The following is a 16497-nucleotide window of genomic DNA, read 5'->3' as shown; positions in this document are numbered from 1 at the left end:
CCAGCACCCAAAGCTGCCGCCCTTCACCCCACAGCAGGGAACCCCCCCCCCCCCATAGGGCAGAGCTTTGGGCCCAGTGGGATGGGGTTGGGGTTGGAGGGGGGGGGGCTGTTTCCTCCCCACACCCCGAAACCCAGCCCTGCCCTGGGGTGACTCACCCACCAGCACGGAAAGCTGATAAAGCTGGGTGTGTGTTAAAGGGGGGGGGGGGGGTCAAAAGGGGAACACACACCACGAGGAGCAACAGAAAAACAACCCCCTTCGACAGCAAAACCCGGCTGGGGGGGGTTGGGGGTCAATAGGGTGGGATGGGGGGTGAGCAGAGCCCGGCTGGTTGTGGGCTCCGTGAGAGCAGCATCGCATCCAGCCACTGTGTGAGCAAACAAATGGGCCTTTGGCTCCTCAGGTTTGAACCCGGAGCAGGATGGTAAATGAGGCGGCTTTAATTAGCACAGAGAGAAAGGAAACGAAGTGAAGGGGGGGGGTTGGCAATTCCCTGTCTGTCAGCTGGGCTTTATCGCAGGGCTCCAGGCGTGTCACAGCGATGACAGGCCACCAAAACAGCCCCGTGTGTCACCGTCACCAAGCAGGGCTGGCAAAGCGGCGATGAGATCAGCTTTGGCAAAGCTCAAACCTTCCCTAAAGCAGGAGACAAAACCTCACAAAGCTCCTAGCAAAAAAACACAGCTCCGGGTTGGATTCACACGTCCTCATCTTAAAGCATCGCTGGATGCTGGGACGTTTATCTGCTGTTTGAGATGGGATTGAAAGCGCTGTTGGTGCTCAGGGCTGTGCTGCCACCTCCTGGGGCTGAGGGAGATCCTCACCCAGAGCTGAGGGGGGGAATCCCTGCCCTGGGGGGGAATCCCTGCCCAAGCCTGTTGTTACCCGGAGAAGCACAAAGAAGCAAAGTGAGGTTGTTGGGTTCAAATCCCAAAGGCTGAGCTGGGGAAACAGCTGCCGGGTGGTTTTTCCAGCAGCTTTTTCTCGCTGCCTTTATTCCTGAGTGATGATCTAAAAGGGGTTGGTTGGAGGCAGAAAGGACGATGGGAAAATATCGACAGGTTTTAATCAGCCAACGCTGAGCTATTAAAAAAACAAACAACAACAACACGACAGGAAAAATACAAGCAGCAGGGAATCCTGGCAAGGAGCAAACGGGGCTGAGATCGAGGAGCTTCAGCTCACCCTCCCTCGGCGCAGGGCAGAGCGAGAGGGCCCAGATTTGCTCTAACTGACCCCAAATCCCCTCTCAAGACGGAGTCCTCTCCCACCTGTGAGGCATGTGAGGGAGGCAGCGCTGCTCTCTGCGGCGTCAAGCGATGAAATCCAACGGTCTGTTGAATCCTCCTTTTCTGTTCATGTACTGTCTGATGGGGGAGGAGGAACAGATCAGCACCTCGCTGTGCCCACAGGCAGCAGCCTGGATGCTCAGCTTCCTCCGAGCTGCCTCCCCTCCCCAGCAGTGTTGTTTGATCACAAGAAAGCAGGTGGGTTCTGTGCAACCACTGCAGCACAAACCTGTATTTCCTCTTCTGGGACACGTTGATGGCGTATGCGTTTGCAGCACCGTCCACTTTCTTGCCCTGGAAGAGGAGAAGGATCGATCCAGAGCTGCGTGCAGCACCACATACATGGGGACAGCAAACAGAGCAAAGGATTCAGCAGGCCACGAAGGAGAAACCCCGCACCAACAGGGGGATTTGCTTTGGGGTACAAGCAATACCGTGCTGTACTGCAAACAGACACTCATTAGTGCCTGCCGCAGCCCTGCAGGGTAAGGAAAGGCAGCCCTGAGCCCAGCAGCTCACTTTGGTCGTGTCGAAAGAGGCGAAGCCCATCATCTTCATCATCTCGATTTCCTCTTCCGTCTTGCCTTGAAGATCTTCCTCTGAAAAGGCAACGAAACGGGACGGTTCACTTCCAAAGCACGTTATGAAGGTCCCAAAGAGCCCCTCAGCGCTGCTGACGGCACAGATAACTCCAGTTCATATAAGGGCCGGGCTGGAGCCTCACCCGTGATCTGCCGCTCTTTGCCTTTGCTGTCTTTACTCTCCTTCTTCTCCTCGTCCCGTCTCTCCTTCAGTCTCAGCGGGGAGGAGGAGCCGGAGCGATGCCTGCGGGGGGACCTGGCGCGGCCGGCAGGGGGGGGTCAGCGGTCAGAACGGGGGGGAAGGAGCCGCAAAAGGGAGCGGGGGGGGGGGGAAGGAAAAGGAGCCTGACCTGGATCGCCGCCGGTGCGGGGAGCGGGAGCGGGTCCGCCTCCTGTCCCGGGATCGCGTCCGTTCCCTCCGCCTCCTCTCCCGGTCCCGAGAAACGGATCGTGAGCGGCGGCGGTCTGAGGGAACGGGGCGGGAGGGAGCGGTCAGAGCGGGAGGAGGAGGAGGAGGAGGAGGGGGGACGAGGAGGAAGGCCCCGCTGCTTCCTCACAGCCCCGTCCCCCCGGGCCAGGCCTCAGGGACGCCCCCAGGCCCCGCCCCCCCGGCCCCCTCTCCCCCGCCTCCCCGCCTCCCGCAGACCCCCGTCCCGCATCCGGCCGCCCCCCCGTCCCCCCCGCTCCCCCCCCATCTTCTCACCGCGTCGCGGCGGCGAGCGGGACCGGCTGCGGCCCATGGCGCCGCCCCCACTTCCGCCTGAAGCCCGCCTACTTCCGGCGCTCCGGTCCTCTCTCCTCACGCTCCGCCCGGAAACAGCGCCTCAGCGCTTTGGTTCCCACTCCCAAATGGTCCGGGAGGGGTGAAACGCGCTGTGCCCCGCTTGGGGCAGCCCCTCTCGGGGCCGGACCCGCTGCGAGGCTGGGATCCCTCATCACCATCACACGTCCCCCCCCCACCGCATCCCCCCATGGACTCTGAGCGCAGCGGGGCCGAACACGGGGTTTATTTATGTACAGGCAGGCGTTACGCAGCGCTCCCAGCACCAGCCTGCAGCCCAACCCCACGGCAACAACCCAGCGGGGCCTCCATGGACGTGATGGTGCCCCAAAGCCTTTTTTCTTCGCCTCATCTTCCAACCCCAGCGCTTGGATGGGGACGGTTCCATTCCAGCCCTGGAAATGGGAGCCAAAAAGCCACCACGGGGGGGTGCTGGGCTCAGGGGGGGCTGAGGGGCAGCGGGGGGGGGGGGGGTGGGAGAGGAGAAAAAGCAGCAAGAGAAAATGGGGGGGGGGTGTCCCAGCAGGGAGAGCTGCCGGGGGCTGTTGGGGTCCCAATATGGGGGTGGGCTGAGGGCAGGGCATGAAACCAGGCAGCCTTTGAGGTCCCCTCCAACTCAATCCTGCCTTCAGTGACCCCTTCCCCCCCATAGAAAAAGCCATTGGATTTTCCAGGCTTCAGAGCTGCTTTTTCTTCTTCCCTTTGGGTTGTAAGGGCTGGGGAGGGTCTGTGTGTGTGTGCTGGGTTAAGCAGCAGTTCGGCCGTGGGGGCTCTGGTGCTCTTTATGTGTCCAGGCACTCATCAACACGGTGCAGGGGGACCAGGGCATTGCCTCCAATGCAGGGGATGGACATCCCAAAGTAGCACTTAGTGAGCGACTTAGTTTGCTTTACTCTGCCCCGAGGCTTCTTCCTCTTCTGTGTTCTCAGGTGCAAAAAACATCCTGCTGCTCTCCAGCAACGTGTGAGTGTGGCACCAGGAGGTTGGCTCACAGCAATGGGGGTAGAGATTGCAATGGGAGAAGGGAAGCATCACGATCCTCTTGTGTTGGGCTCCATCCCATCACCCTGGCAAAGAGGGGGCGAAGCCGACGTGGTTCCAGCAGAGCGTGAAGCAAAATGTTTCCTTTAAGGACCCCGAAACAGGCGACAAAACACCCTTTTCTTCCTCAAAACCAAACGCATCCGGGCTGTGCCTCCGCATTGAGTGAGGGCTCTGCAAGCAGCGGGTGGGACAAAGAAACCTCACAGCCCACATTGGGTGCCTGGGATTGATGGGGAGGTGCTGGTGGGAGCAGGGAGGTGGCGGTGGGTATTTCCCCAAGCAGCAAACGGGGGCTGAAATCTCTCGGTGAGCTCAATGGCCGCCTCCAGAGCAGGTGATGGGGGGTGTTGTGGGGTGGGGGGGGACACACACGGTGCCTCGTGCCATATTGTTCACCTCCAGGGTTTATGGCTGCGCCACGGCCAGACGCACGGCGCAGACCCCTCCGAATGGAAAGACCATTTTCTTTGGGGGTGGGGGGGGGTTGGGAGGCTCAAGATTCGATTTTTTCCTTCTTTTTGCCCTTTTTCAGGAAGGACGGGGTCCGGAATTTCTTCTTCTTCTTGGAGGGCGATTTGGAAGGTGAGCCTTCGGGGGAGACGGGGGTGCTGGTCACCGTCTCGCTCTTCTCTTTGGGGGTGTCCTGCTCTGGGTTGGCTGGGGTGCTTGTCTGGTCCCCCCCTTTGCTCTCCTCGGTGCTCTGCTCCTCATCCTTCCCATTGACCACAGCTGGTGGCTCCTTCTCGGTGGAGGAATCACCCGGAGCTTGGCCATCCTCCACCTTCTTGTCACCTTGATAAGAGGAGAGGGAGAAGTGAGAGCTGCAGGGCTGCCGGCTGGCATCGCCCTCCCCGTGTCACCCCGGGCAGGAGCAGAATCCAACCCTATAAGGAGCAGGATCCACCCCTACAAGGAGCAGGATCCACCCCTACAAGGAGCAGGATCCAACCCCATAAGGAGCAGGATCCAACCCCATAAGGAGCAGGATCCAACCCCATAAGGAGCAGGATCCAACCCTACAAGGAGCAGGATCCAACCCTACAAGGAGCAGGATCCAACCCTACAAGGAGCAGGATCCAACCCTACAAGGAGCAGGATCCAACCCTACAAGGAGCAGGATCCAACCCTACAAGGAGCAGGATCCAACCCTATAAGCCACCAGGACCCGGCACACCGCTTTCCTGAGCCTTTCCCCTCCCCCTACATCCCAGCCTCAGCAATGGAACAAAGCAGGTGACGCCAGCAAGGCAACCCAAGGTATGTCCTGCTGCAGGTGCTGAGCGGGCTCTGCTGGAGCGTGGCCCCCTCTGTACTTACTACAGTGATAAGCATTCGGAGTCGGGGGGAACTCCTGGGGTGAAAGCGACACATGGAGGAAAGAGAAAGGAAGACGTTGTGGAGACAGACAGACGGACGGACACCATGAGACACCATGAGACAGCCAGCAGCCCCCACCACCACCGACCCCCCCCACGCCCCAACCCATGCAGGTTGCATACAACAGATGTACACGATGTGTGGGTAACGACGCTGGGAGCCCCCGCAGAGCCCCCCCCCCAATGGTGGGTGCCAAAATCCTGCATTGACCTTAAAGGGAGGCAGCAGGTATGGGGTCATTGTGCATCCCTGCTGCTCTATGGGGCAGCACGAAGGCACTGCTGATGTATATCTACTTTTTTCCCCTCTTTTTTGCTCTTCAGCCCTCTCCCTCCCACACCCCACTCACCCTCCGGACCCTCCGGAGCTGCACTTTTGTTGGGGGATTTTGGGGACCCCGGTGGTGATTTTGGGGGCGATGCCTGGTTCTCCTCTTCCTCCTTGTCTCCTGCAGACAAACATGTGGCTACAGACCCCGTGATGGGGCTCTGGGACGCACACTGTCCCCCCAGCTCATACCGTGCAGCCCCAGTTTCTTCCTCTCCACCTCCCGCTTGTACTCCTCCAGCTCCTGGTCCGTGAGTTGGCTGAAAGGGTTTTGGGGGCTCCGGCTCAGCGGGCGCCTCCTCTTGAGATGGGTTTTTGGTCTCGGCATCCCCCAAATGGCTTTCTGTGGACTAAACCCCCCCCCCCCAAATAGCAGCGTCACCTCCTGGCACGAGGAGGGATGGGGACGTGGGGACATGGGGGACGTACAGGGCTGCGGCTGGTCTCAGCGATCACACTGGCCAGCAGCTGGGACTGCGGCCCCGCAGACTTCACATCCTGGCGGTTCTGCTCACGGATCTGCAAGAGAAATGCAAAGAGAGGGTGGGAAAACGTGGCCCTGTCGTCCTTGGGATCCCACCTCCGGGCTCAGTCGGGCGGCAACGCACCTTGTTCCTCATCTCCAGCACCTCCTGAGGGTCGGTGTAGAGGGGCACAAACTGGTTGGGGTTCTCGATGCGGATGGCGGTGCCGCTGCTGCCCTTCTCCACCTCATCAGCCTTCAGCCACTGCACCGAGTGGAGGGGGAACCCGCAGAGATGGGTGGCACGGAGAGCAAACCCAAATGAATGTATGGCAAGGAGAGAGGAAACCCCAATAACTGGGCATAATCGAGAGCAAGACCCAACAAATGCATGGGACTGAGAGAGGAAACCCGGATAAATGCACCCCAACAAAGCCCCTGGGTGCTGCTGGTGGGCTTTTAGAACAAAAGGAGACACTGTGGGGCAAATGAAGGCAGACATGACCTCCCTTTCATCAACCAGCCCCCCCAGGAGCCAAACCCCAAAGAACCCAACAACCCCATACGGTCATCTTGGTCTTCTGGCCTCCTTGCTGCTCCTCGGCCACGCTGACCCGCAGGTACGTGTTGGGTGTGTTGAGCCACCGTGTCTTCTCCTTCTGCTGCTTCTGAGCGTGCTGCCGCAGGGCAGGCGTGGGCATCGCCTCCTCCTCGAAGACGAAGGCCGTCACCGTGGCGGGGATGAGCACGTCGCTTTTGGGTTTGCTTTTCTCTTGCACGAAGGGGTAGCGGTAGGTGTAGCCGGTGCGATAACCCTGCAGAGCAAAGCAATATGGAGTGCTGCGGGTTCTTTCCTGAAGGGATGGAGGGACGCCGGCTGCTCGCTCACCAGGTTGTCCAGCATCCTCATCAAGGCTTCAAATTCATGCTCTCCCAACCGGCTCTTCTGCATGGGGCCAAAAGTGCTGCCGGCCCAACGCACGGAGCCCACCTCGTGGGGACGGTGCTTGGCACGCTCCAGCACGATGAGGTTCTCTGCTCCACCTGCGCTCGCCAGCGCCGACACCTGCAGCGTGGTGTTGGTGGCTGAGACTTTGCACAGCTCATCCCAGGGTATGACAGGCCTCTGTTCTGGGGGCAGCTCTCACCTGCACCTCGCAGGCTGCCTGCAGGTGGAAGATGCTGTAGAACGCCTCCTCGGCCGTGTCACCCAGCGCCAGCACCCCGTGGTTGCGCAGCACCAGGATCTGCCGTGGCAAAGGAGCATCAGCACAGCGTGTGGGGCTGGGGGAGGGGAAGGGGGGTTGTTACCAGCACCGTGACCCCCCCCTGCCCCCCAGACCCACCTTGCAGGTGGGGCCAAGGCACTTCTGCAGCTCAACCCGGTCGGCTTCGTCCTCCACCTCACCATGGAAGTCGAAGTAGGCGATGTCCCCCAGCAACAGGGCAGCACGGGAGATGGGCAGCACACCACAGCGCATGGCCGACACCTGTGGCACAGCATGGCACAGCATTGCAGGGTATGGCACAGCATGGTGTGGCACAGCGCAACACGGCACAAGGCACAACGTGGTGCAATATGGCACAATGCAGCACGGAACAACAGGACAGGAAGTAGCAGCGTGTGGCACAACAGGGCACGAAGTAGCTCAGGGTGGCACAAGGAACGTGACACGATGACGTGGCATAGAATAAGATGGCACAAAACAGCACAGAATGCAACATGGCCCAGCACGGCACAATATGGCAGAGCGAGGCACAGCACAAGGTGGCACGGAGCAGTGTGGCACAATATGGTGCAACACAACACAGGGTGGCACGGAGCAGCAAGGCACAGCAAGGCACAGCAAGGCACAGCAAGGCACAGCAAGGCAAAGCAAGGCAAAGCAAGGCAAAGCATGGCACAGCATGGCACAGCATGGCACAGCATGGCACAGCATGGCACAGCAAGGCACAGCAAGGCACAGCATGGCACAGCATGGCACAGCAAGGCATAGAGCAGCGTGGCACAGCACAGCACAGTGTGGCACGGCACGGCACAGCATCCGAACCCTCCCCCCTCTCACCGCGGCGGTGGCCGGGGTGTGCAGGCGCACGATGCAGCGCGCATCGGGGCGGGCGGCGTAGATGGCAGCGTGGAGGCTGAAGGCACGAGCGTCGGGAGCAAAGTCGGTGCTGCCCTGCTCCACCACATCCCCCAGCACGTTCACCTTGATCTGCGGAGGGAGGGGACGCCTCAGTGCGTGGGGACGGGGGGACAGCGTTGGTGGGGGGGGGACGTGGGAGGGATGCGCTTACCAGGCTGGCTGCGGTCACCTCGCTGCATGCCAACCCCTGGGGAGCCACCAGGAAGTGTTCCTGCTCTTTGCTCACCCGCAGCTGTTGGGGGGGGGGGGGGATGAAAACTCAATGAAATTGAAAATAGAGAAAAAGGAAAAAAGGAGGGGGGGGGGGACGGGGAGGAAAAGGGGGAAAATTGGGGAAGGAAAAGGGGAAGGGGGGAAGGGAAAACAGAGAAATAAGAGAAATAGATAAAGCAAAATAAGTGAAATAAATAACCGAAATCCATGCAATAAGGGACATCAATCCATACACATCAAACACGCAACTTAGAAACCAACGCCGCGCTTCCCCCCGTGAAGCGACGCGAAAGGAAAAGCCCGAACAGGCCGTAAGAAAACGCCCCGAACGGCTTCAGCCCGTCGGGAGGACAAAAGGACGGGTTACAAAGCGGAGAAAAAGAGCAAAAGGCGAAAATCCGCGCTCCGCCGGCGCGGTGCTCACGGTGACGGCCGCGTGGCCCAGCTGCGCCCAGCCGTACAGGTCCAGCAGGCGGTGCACGCTGCCCACTTTGCAGCGCATCAACCGCTCGCCCTTGGCCAGAGCCGGAGCATCCGGACCGTGCAGGTCGTTGATGGGCGTCACCGCCGTCAGACCTGCGGGAAAAGAGGGGACGGTGTGGGGTGATGTGGGGACAGCGGGGGGGACACGACTTGGGGACAGCGGGGGGATAACGGTGGGACACGGAGTGGGGACGGTGTGGGGATGCAGCACTGGGATCCAGCAGGGGGTAGAGCATGGGGCAATGTGGGGACAGCAAGGGGACAGTGTGGGGGGATGATGTGGGGACAGCAGAGGGACACAACTTGGGGACAGCGGGGGGACAATGTACAGACAAGATGGGGACAGCAGGGGGCACAATGGGGGGATGTGTGAGGACGATGTGGGGACAGGAGGGGGACAATGTGGGGACACAACGTGGGGACACAGGGACTGCATGGGGTGATGGGACAGCAGGGGACATAACAAAGGGCATGGAGTGGGGACACGGAGTGGGGACAATGGGGGGGGGACAGCATCCAGACAGCATGGGGACAATGTATGGACATAGGGGGGATGCAATGTGGGGGGGACAGGGGGCCACAATATGGGCATGGTGGGGGACGATGGGAGGACAGTAGGGTGACAACATGGGGACAGTGGGGGGGGCGCAGCATGGGGACAGCAGCAATCCATCCCCCCAGCTTTCCTATTGGGAATGGAGCACCCCCCACCTCCCAGCCCCCCTCCAGCCGTACCCATGGGGGGAGGTGGGGAGGGCGGCTGGGGACGTGGTGGCCACGAAGTCGGCGATCTGCCGCAGTGCCCACACGTGGGACGAGTTGTTCCCCTTCTTCATCTGCTCCTGGATGAGGCTCTCCAGCTCCTCCCTGAAAGACTGCAGGGAAAAGGGGACGTTTGGTGGCATCTTGGTTGGTGGCAGCTCCAAAGGGGTGGTGGCATTGCCAAGGTGGGGGGGGGTTGGGGGAAGGGGTGGGAGCGTGGTGATGATGTCACTGAGATGGTGGTGGCACCGTGGTGACATCATGGTGACGTCACCAACTTGGTGCCAATGGGGACGGTGACATCATGGTGACGTCACCACCTCGGTGCCAATTGGGATGGTGACATCATGGTGACGTCACCACCTTGGTGCCAATTGGGATGGTGACATCATGGTGACGTCATCATCTTGGTGCCAATGGGGATGGTGACATCATGGTGACGTCACCACCTTGGTGCCAATTGGGATGGTGACATCATGGTGACGTCACCAACTTGGTGCCAATGGGGATGGTGGCCCCAGCAGCTTGATAGAAGTGCCATCATGAAGATGGTGACATCATGGTGGCACCAGCAATTCAGTGGCATGGGGACAGTGGTGGCACCATGGTGACATAAACAACATGGTGACACCAATGGATTGAGGGGGGGGCTGCACCAACACAGAGCAGGATTTTCTTTGGGACGTTTGGGGACAGAAGGGACACGGATGGGGCAGGAAGAACATGTGGGGTCAGGGAGAATGGGGTGGGTTTGGGATGGGGAAGGAGGAGCATTTGGGGCTCTGAGGGATGGGATGGGGCTGGGACGGGACAGGAAGAAGGGGATGGGACAGGGGGAATGTTTGGGGTCAGAAGGGGGGGGATGGGTTTGGGATGGGGCAGGAAGAACAGCTTGGGTTAGGAAGGATGGGACTGGGATGGGACAGGGGGAACATTTGGGGCCGAGAAGGGGCAGGATGGGGCAGAAGGGCTGTTTAGGGCCAAGGGGGCCGTTTTTAGGGTCAGGGGCCGCTGCTTACCGGGCTCTGTAGGATCATGGTGACCCTCTTCTTCTGCTCCATCATGTTGAAGTCCTGCCGCAGGTCGGCTGCCATGTTGCGCTCCCGCAGGTATTCGGGGTCATCCTCAGGGAAGCGATCAAAGTATCGGGGTCCGGGGGCAGGAGGGGAAGGGGGGGGCTCAGGGCTGGCGGCTGTGCTCATCCCGGCGGCCCTACAGCCAGCAGGGTGTGCAATGAGCCCCTATGGCTGCCCAAATAGCCCCACAGAGCCCAGGTTCCCATCACAAGCAGCACCGGAGAGAAGCACAGGGGGGTGGGGGGGGGAGGGGGGTGGACAGCCCCTGCCTGCACCCCATAGATAAGGGCTCTGCCATCCCCACCCTGTATGGGGTGATGAGATGAGGGGGGGGGGGGGGAGGGGGAAATAGGGGGGAAAATGGGGAAATCTTGAGGAAATGGGGAGAACATTGTGCCCCCCCTTCCCCCCCCCAAGGCTGTAATTGGGATCTCCTTCACTCCCCCCCCCCCCATACAAAGCATCCCCCACCCCACCCAGCAGTGGGGATGCACGCAGGGCCCCAAATAACCCCTTAACCCCCAACTTCCCCCCCCCTCCCCGGCTGTGCTCATTCACAACACCATGCAGCCCCCCCCCCCCAAAATGTCACCCACCTGCAGCAAACGGCGACCCACAGCTGTTCCTATGGCAATAATAGGGGCCGCTCAGCGCCCCCCCCAGCATTAAAGCAGAACAGAGAGGGGGGGGTTGTAGGGATATTATGGGGTGCCCCCCCCCCCTCACCACACCCAACCCCTCTGCGGCAGAGCGCAGCGCTGAGGTTGGCGGATGGATGGACCTAAGGGGGGGGGCGGAAAAAGGGCGATTCCCTATTGGGGGGGGGGGGGCACGGCCCTACAGCCCACAATGCGATGGAAGGGAGAAAAAAAGGATGGGGGGAGGGGCGGAGGGGGGGGGGGCATTCCCTGTTTGTGCACTAGGATGAAGGCGGGGGTGGGATGCGCGCCCTCCCCCCCCCGCCCCACAGGGATGCAAACAAAAGGATTGAGATATTGGAAGGGGGGAATAGGGGGAGGCGGATACAGGTGACCCCCCCCATCCCCCTCAGCATCCCCACCTCGCGACCCCCATCCCTTATTGTTATTGTGGTGCCCAGCAGGTGCATACCGCCGCCCCCCCCCCCCCGCACCCACCTCTCAGCGCATCTCCCACACGTGACAGCGCCCGACGGGGACACGCGTGGCTCTGTACCCCCCCCTCCCCTAAATAACCCCCCCCCCCGTCCCCACTCGGCGATGACAAAGAGCCCCTCCCCGCTCCCGGAGCTCCCCCTGCCGACGCAGCCCCACAGCGCCGCAACGCGCCCCCCCCCCCCCATCATCCCATCCCCCCCCATCTGCGTGTGGGCGAACCCAATCCCACCCCCCCCCACCCCCCCCATACAAAACCCAACCTCATTAACTCAGTACGCGTTTAATGAGCGCACCCACCTGGGGCGCAGCGCAGGTGCCGGAGCCCAATTACGCTTTAATGAGCAATTAAAGGCACCGCCTCCCTCCGACCCCTCCCCCTCCCCCCCCTCAAACAGCACGATGGGGACGCGGAGCACCCATAGCATCAATGCGGGGGGGGGGGGGGATCAATTCTGGTTTGGGGACATGGAAATCAAAGCTGGGACGTCGCCATCACTCCGAGTCCCCCCCCCCAAATCTTCATTAACTTCCTTAGGGATGAGCAGGAAGAGCCTGGAAAAGAGAGAATATTTCTCAGCCCCCAGTTTGGGCTTCTTTGGGGGGGGGGGAATCGGGGGCCGGTTTGAAGCAGCCCATGGCTGATACCCCCCCCCAAAAGACCCCAAACCCCCCAGACCCGCCCCCACTCACCGCCTGCAGCCGCCCCACACGGGGCTGGGAACCCCACGGATGTGGTTGGGGGGCACGTTGGAGCCAACAGGGCCCTCCCCACCTCCTCCCTCCGGGGTCACTTCGGGGGGTTCTGTGGGTACCTGCAGCCCCCCCGTGTCCCGCAGCACCCCCCGCAGCAGGCGGATGTATTCGGCGGCCGCCCGCAGGGTGTCGGCTTTGCTGGGTTTGCGGTCCTGCGGCATCAGCGGCACCAGCGCCTTCAGGGCTGAGAATCCGCTGTTCAGGTTCCTGATCTGTAGGGGGAGAAACCCCCACCCCAATATCAGCCCCCACCCCAATATCAGCCCCGACCCCAATATCAGCCCCGACCCCAATATCAGCCCCGACCCCAAACCAACGCTGACCCCATAAGCCCAAGGGCAAACCCAGATCTCAAGGTGCACCCAGACCCCAAGAGCAAACCTTGACTCAAACCCCAGTGCACGCTGACCCCAAAGCAGCCCTGACCCCACATCAGTTCTAGCCCTAAATCCCAAAACTCCAGCCCCAAAAGCCAAGGGTGAATCCTGGTCCTAAACCCCAGGGCAAACTCTAACACTAAATCAGCACTGACCCCAAACACCAGAACCCCAACCCCAGCATCAGCCCTGATTCCAAGCCCCAGGGTTAACCCCGATCCCAAATCAATACTGACCCCAAACAACAAGGGCAAGCCCTGATCCCAGTAAATGCAGACCCCAACCCCATAACAAACCACAACTCACAACAGACCCCAAGAACCCCAACCCTAAATGACTGGGAGCCCCCAGAACCAAAACTCCCCCTAACTCTAACCCCCTAAAAACAACAGACCCCAAGAACCACAAGCCCCATTAACTATAGACCCCCATAACCAAGACCCCCAACAGCAGACCCCAAAATCCCCACTGACCCCATTAACTGTGAGCCACCAGAGCCCGGATCCCACATGGGATGGAAAAGCCAAACCCCACAACGCATCACCCCAATGTCCCCCCATCCCGGGGGGCTCCCATGGGGTCCCTCACCCTCTCCCTTTCTTTAGCATTGGCCGCACGCCGCCGCTCCAGGACCCCCTCGGGGTCCCCCAAAGCCTTATAGCCCCCATTGGGGCCACGGCGCAGGCGGGTGATGGGGGCCACATGGGGGAGGGGGCCGTGCTGTTGGCTGAGCACCACAGCCAGCACCTCGGGGGGAGGGGTGGGCAGCAGCAGCCCCCTCGGAGCCCCCCGCTGCTCCCCCATAACTGAGCTGTAGGGTCAGAAGCAGCAGGTAAAGCAGCTTCTCCTAAAGGAAAAGCCCTAAAAAGGGCCTCCAGGTGCATCCTAAATACCCTGGGCCTAATGGGGGCTGCAGCTGGTGCCCAGCTGGGGTTAACGAGCAGCGCCCTTTCCCCTAATTAGTGCTCATTGGGGGGCTGCACCACCGGGCTCTGCCCATAGCTCAGCCCTAAGATGAGCCCAGGAGGCAGGGTGACCCCAAAGCTTTCTTATATGGGGCTTTAAGCTGTGGGGTTATAGGGGGTGTCTAGTTTGGGGTTGTGGGGTTGTATGTGGGGTTATATGTATGTGGGGTTATATGTATGTGGGGTTATATGTATGTGGGGTTATATGTATGTGGGGTTATATGTATGTGGGGTTATATGTATGTGGGGTTATATGTATGTGGGGTTATATGTATGTGGGGTTATATGTATGTGGGGTTATATGTATGTGGGGTTATATGTATGTGGGGTTATATGTATGTGGGGTTATATGTATGTGGGGTTATATGTATGTGGGGTTATATGTATGTGGGGTTATATGTATGTGGGGTTATATGTATGTGGGGTTATGGCTTTGGGATTGTGGTTATAGGGAGTATCTGGGCTTATTGATTGTTGGGGTTGTAGCTGTTGGGGTTGTTGGGGTTATCAGTTGTTGGGGTTATCGGTTGTTGGAGGTCACAGTTATTGGGGTTATTGGGTTTATGGTTATTGGGTGTATTGATTTGTTTTTGGGGGGAGGGGCATCGCAGCTATTGGGGTTATCAGCTATTGGGGTTATCAGCTATTGGGGTTATCAGTTATTGGGGTTATCAGCTATTGGGGTTCTTGCCTTGAGAACACAGCCCAAATGAGGTGCTGTCCCCCAAAACAGCCCTAAGCTGCACGGCTGAAGCGTTGACCCCAAAGCGTCCCCCCCCCCAAAAAGGGACCTCGTGGTGAATCGGGGACGGGCAGCCCACAAGGCAGGTGTGGGGTTTGGAGGCCCCCCGTCCCTACTAATATGGGATGCTGGGAAGAAATCCGAACGTACGCATGAATAGGGCGGGAGGTTTCGGTAGGTGGCAGTGTGACCCCACAGCTGCAATGGGGGAAATTCCCTTTAATCCTTAAATAATGGGGCTGCTGAGCGTCCCTTTGCTTGGGGGGCACCCAGCTCTAATGGGGTCGTAGTGATTGAGGGTATCAGTTATTGGGGGTGTTGCTTTTTAGGGTGATGGCTGTTGGGAGTAGCGGTTATTGGGAGCAGTGGTAATCGGGGTCGTGGTTTTTGGGGGTTATAGTGATTGGGATCGTGGTTATTGAGGATGTTATCAGCTATTGGGGTCACGGTTATTGGGGTATCGGTTATCAGAGTCATAGATATTGGGGGGTATAAGTTATTAGGGTCATGGTTATTGGGGGGTACTGGTGATTGGGGTCGTGGTCATTGGGGCTGTTGGTGATTGGGGTCGTGGTCATTGGGGCTGTTGGCGATTGGGGTCGTGGTCATTGGGGCTGTTGGCGATTGGGGTCGTGGTCATCGGGGCTGTTGGTGATTGGGGTCACGGTCATCGGGGCTGTTGGTGATTGGGGTCACGGTCATCGGGGCTGTTGGTGATTGGGGTCACGGTCATCGGGGCTGTTGGTGATTGGGGTCACAGTCATCGGGGCTGTTAGTGATTGGGGTCACGGTCATCGGGGCTGTTGGTGATTGGGGTCACGGTCACTGGGGCTGTTGGTGATTGGGGTCGTGGTCACTGGGGCTGTTGGTGATTGGGGTCACAGTCACTGGGGCTGTTGGTGATTGGGGTCGTAGTCATTGGGGCTGTTGGTGATTGGGGTCGTGGTCATTGGGATATCGGTTATTAGAGTCACAGATATTAGGGGGATAGGTTATTGGGGTCCCAGTTCGTGGGGTCACAGCGCTGGGGGATTGTGCTTTATGGGATTACGGGTAATGGGGCCCCATTCGTTGGAGGTACCGGTTTGGGGGTTCAGAGACGCTGCAGGTCGGTGTCGTTGGGATCACAGCTGTCGGGAATCGGCTTTTGGGGACACGCGCATCCCCGCCCCGCTCTGACGTGTCCCATTAATCACGGGGCTGGAAAATCACCCGCGGTCTCCGATTTCCCTCTCCGGGAAGGTCGGGGGGGGGGGGGAAGGGCAGCGCCGGGGTTGTAGGGCGGCCCCATTCCGGAGCTGCGATCTCCTGGCGTGTCCCCAAGGTGTCACATGGGGCCGTTGGAGGAGCCGGGCGGATCCCACATGATCCTATAAGTGACGATCCCGAGGGACCCGTAAGACTCCGCCTGTTCTCTGAGCTCCGCACCGACCCCACTGAGAAGCAGCTCCGTCCTCTGCTTCGGGATGGGGGCAGACCCTATAAAGCATTGTGAGGGGTCGTTATGGGCTGTGTGCTGAACGAAATCCCACTAACGAACCCCAAAGCCTCCCGTGAGACCTTCCCCGTGGTGCTGGTGGTGCTGACCCCATAAAGGTCGCCCCCAGAGATGCTCTGCTTTGGGGGCCGGCCATATTGATCCTAAACAGGTGGGTACGTGTGGGTTTGGCACGTTGGCCCAGTAGGAAAACCCCCCTTTCTTCCCCCTACATCTATGGGGTGGATTCATCCCTCGTTCCCTGTTGGGATGCGGTCTAATAGGGATGCGGTCTAATAGGGATGCGGTCTAATAGGGATGCTCGCATCCAGGCTTTGGGATGGGGGGCAACGATGTGTGTAATAGGGCAGAAATGAGAAGAACTTTGCCCGCTGTGCAGGCGGAGCTGCCTCGAAAGCCTCCATCCTGCCATTAGGGCCATAAAACCCTCCCTGCTGCCATACAGCCTTATCTTAGTGGATATCAGCAGCGGGGGATGGA

At 59.8% G+C, this 16497-nt stretch overlaps 3 protein-coding genes across 4 annotated transcripts; all 3 read right to left on the bottom strand.

The window, feature by feature from the left end:
* Positions 1-501: 501 nt before the first annotated feature.
* Positions 502-2690, bottom strand: SNRNP27 (small nuclear ribonucleoprotein U4/U6.U5 subunit 27). 2 transcript variants are annotated; one of them, XM_072357124.1, is made up of 7 exons: positions 2577-2690; positions 2224-2338; positions 2017-2129; positions 1812-1891; positions 1522-1586; positions 1275-1370; positions 502-639 (listed from the first exon to the last, which is right to left on the bottom strand). In XM_072357124.1, exons 1-6 carry the CDS (start codon positions 2611-2613, stop codon positions 1316-1318), a joined length of 465 nt encoding a protein of 154 aa, XP_072213225.1. In that variant the 5' UTR covers positions 2614-2690; the 3' UTR covers positions 502-639; positions 1275-1315. The 2 variants fall into 2 exon arrangements, with proteins under 2 accessions (XP_072213225.1, XP_072213223.1); XM_072357122.1 differs by lacking the exon at positions 502-639 and having other exon boundaries at positions 1053-1370.
* Positions 2691-3171: 481 nt separating this feature from the next.
* ADD2 (adducin 2) lies at positions 3172-11809 on the bottom strand. Its single transcript, XM_072357245.1, is given in 17 exon segments — positions 3172-4490; positions 5425-5523; positions 5595-5673; positions 5675-5752; positions 5832-5921; positions 6011-6130; positions 6432-6680; positions 6755-6931; positions 7014-7112; positions 7212-7355; positions 7932-8081; positions 8164-8244; positions 8650-8801; positions 9439-9583; positions 10490-10682; positions 11143-11171; positions 11683-11809. Coding segments are annotated over 15 exon segments (2145 nt in total). The 5' UTR covers positions 10673-10682; positions 11143-11171; positions 11683-11809; the 3' UTR covers positions 3172-4191.
* A 170-nt stretch (positions 11810-11979) lies between these two features.
* FIGLA (folliculogenesis specific bHLH transcription factor) lies at positions 11980-13759 on the bottom strand. The gene is made up of 3 exons (XM_072357244.1): positions 13401-13759; positions 12373-12647; positions 11980-12234 (listed from the first exon to the last, which is right to left on the bottom strand). The coding sequence occupies exons 1-3, from the start codon at positions 13614-13616 to the stop codon at positions 12129-12131; spliced, it is 597 nt and encodes a 198-aa protein (XP_072213345.1). The 5' UTR covers positions 13617-13759; the 3' UTR covers positions 11980-12128.
* Between the last annotated feature and the right edge of the window lie 2738 nt (positions 13760-16497).

This window comes from Excalfactoria chinensis, chromosome 25, assembly GCF_039878825.1.
Source record: "Excalfactoria chinensis isolate bCotChi1 chromosome 25, bCotChi1.hap2, whole genome shotgun sequence".
Lineage (NCBI taxonomy): Eukaryota > Metazoa > Chordata > Aves > Galliformes > Phasianidae > Excalfactoria > Excalfactoria chinensis.
Note: the sequence above shows the minus strand (reverse complement) of the source record. Positions and strands in the feature narration are given on the sequence as shown.

What these genes read in the sequence shown, in the direction of transcription:
- SNRNP27 (XM_072357124.1), bottom strand. Translation starts at nt 2,613, where the DNA reads ATGGGCCGCAGCCGGTCCCGCTCGCCGCCGCGACGCG. An exon ending in CCGCTCGCCGCCGCGACGCG is followed by an intron (nt 2,339 to 2,576) that starts GTGAGAAGATGG and finishes CCGTTCCCTCAG; the next exon opens with ACCGCCGCCGCTCACGATCC. An exon ending in CAAAGAGCGGCAGATCACGG is followed by an intron (nt 1,892 to 2,016) that starts GTGAGGCTCCAG and finishes TTGCCTTTTCAG; the next exon opens with AGGAAGATCTTCAAGGCAAG.
- FIGLA (XM_072357244.1), bottom strand. Translation starts at nt 13,616, where the DNA reads ATGGGGGAGCAGCGGGGGGCTCCGAGGGGGCTGCTGCTGCCCACCCCT. An exon ending in ATGCTAAAGAAAGGGAGAGG is followed by an intron (nt 12,648 to 13,400) that starts GTGAGGGACCCC and finishes CTCCCCCTACAG; the next exon opens with ATCAGGAACCTGAACAGCGG. An exon ending in GTGTGGGGCGGCTGCAGGCG is followed by an intron (nt 12,235 to 12,372) that starts GTGAGTGGGGGC and finishes TCTCTTTTCCAG; the next exon opens with GCTCTTCCTGCTCATCCCTA.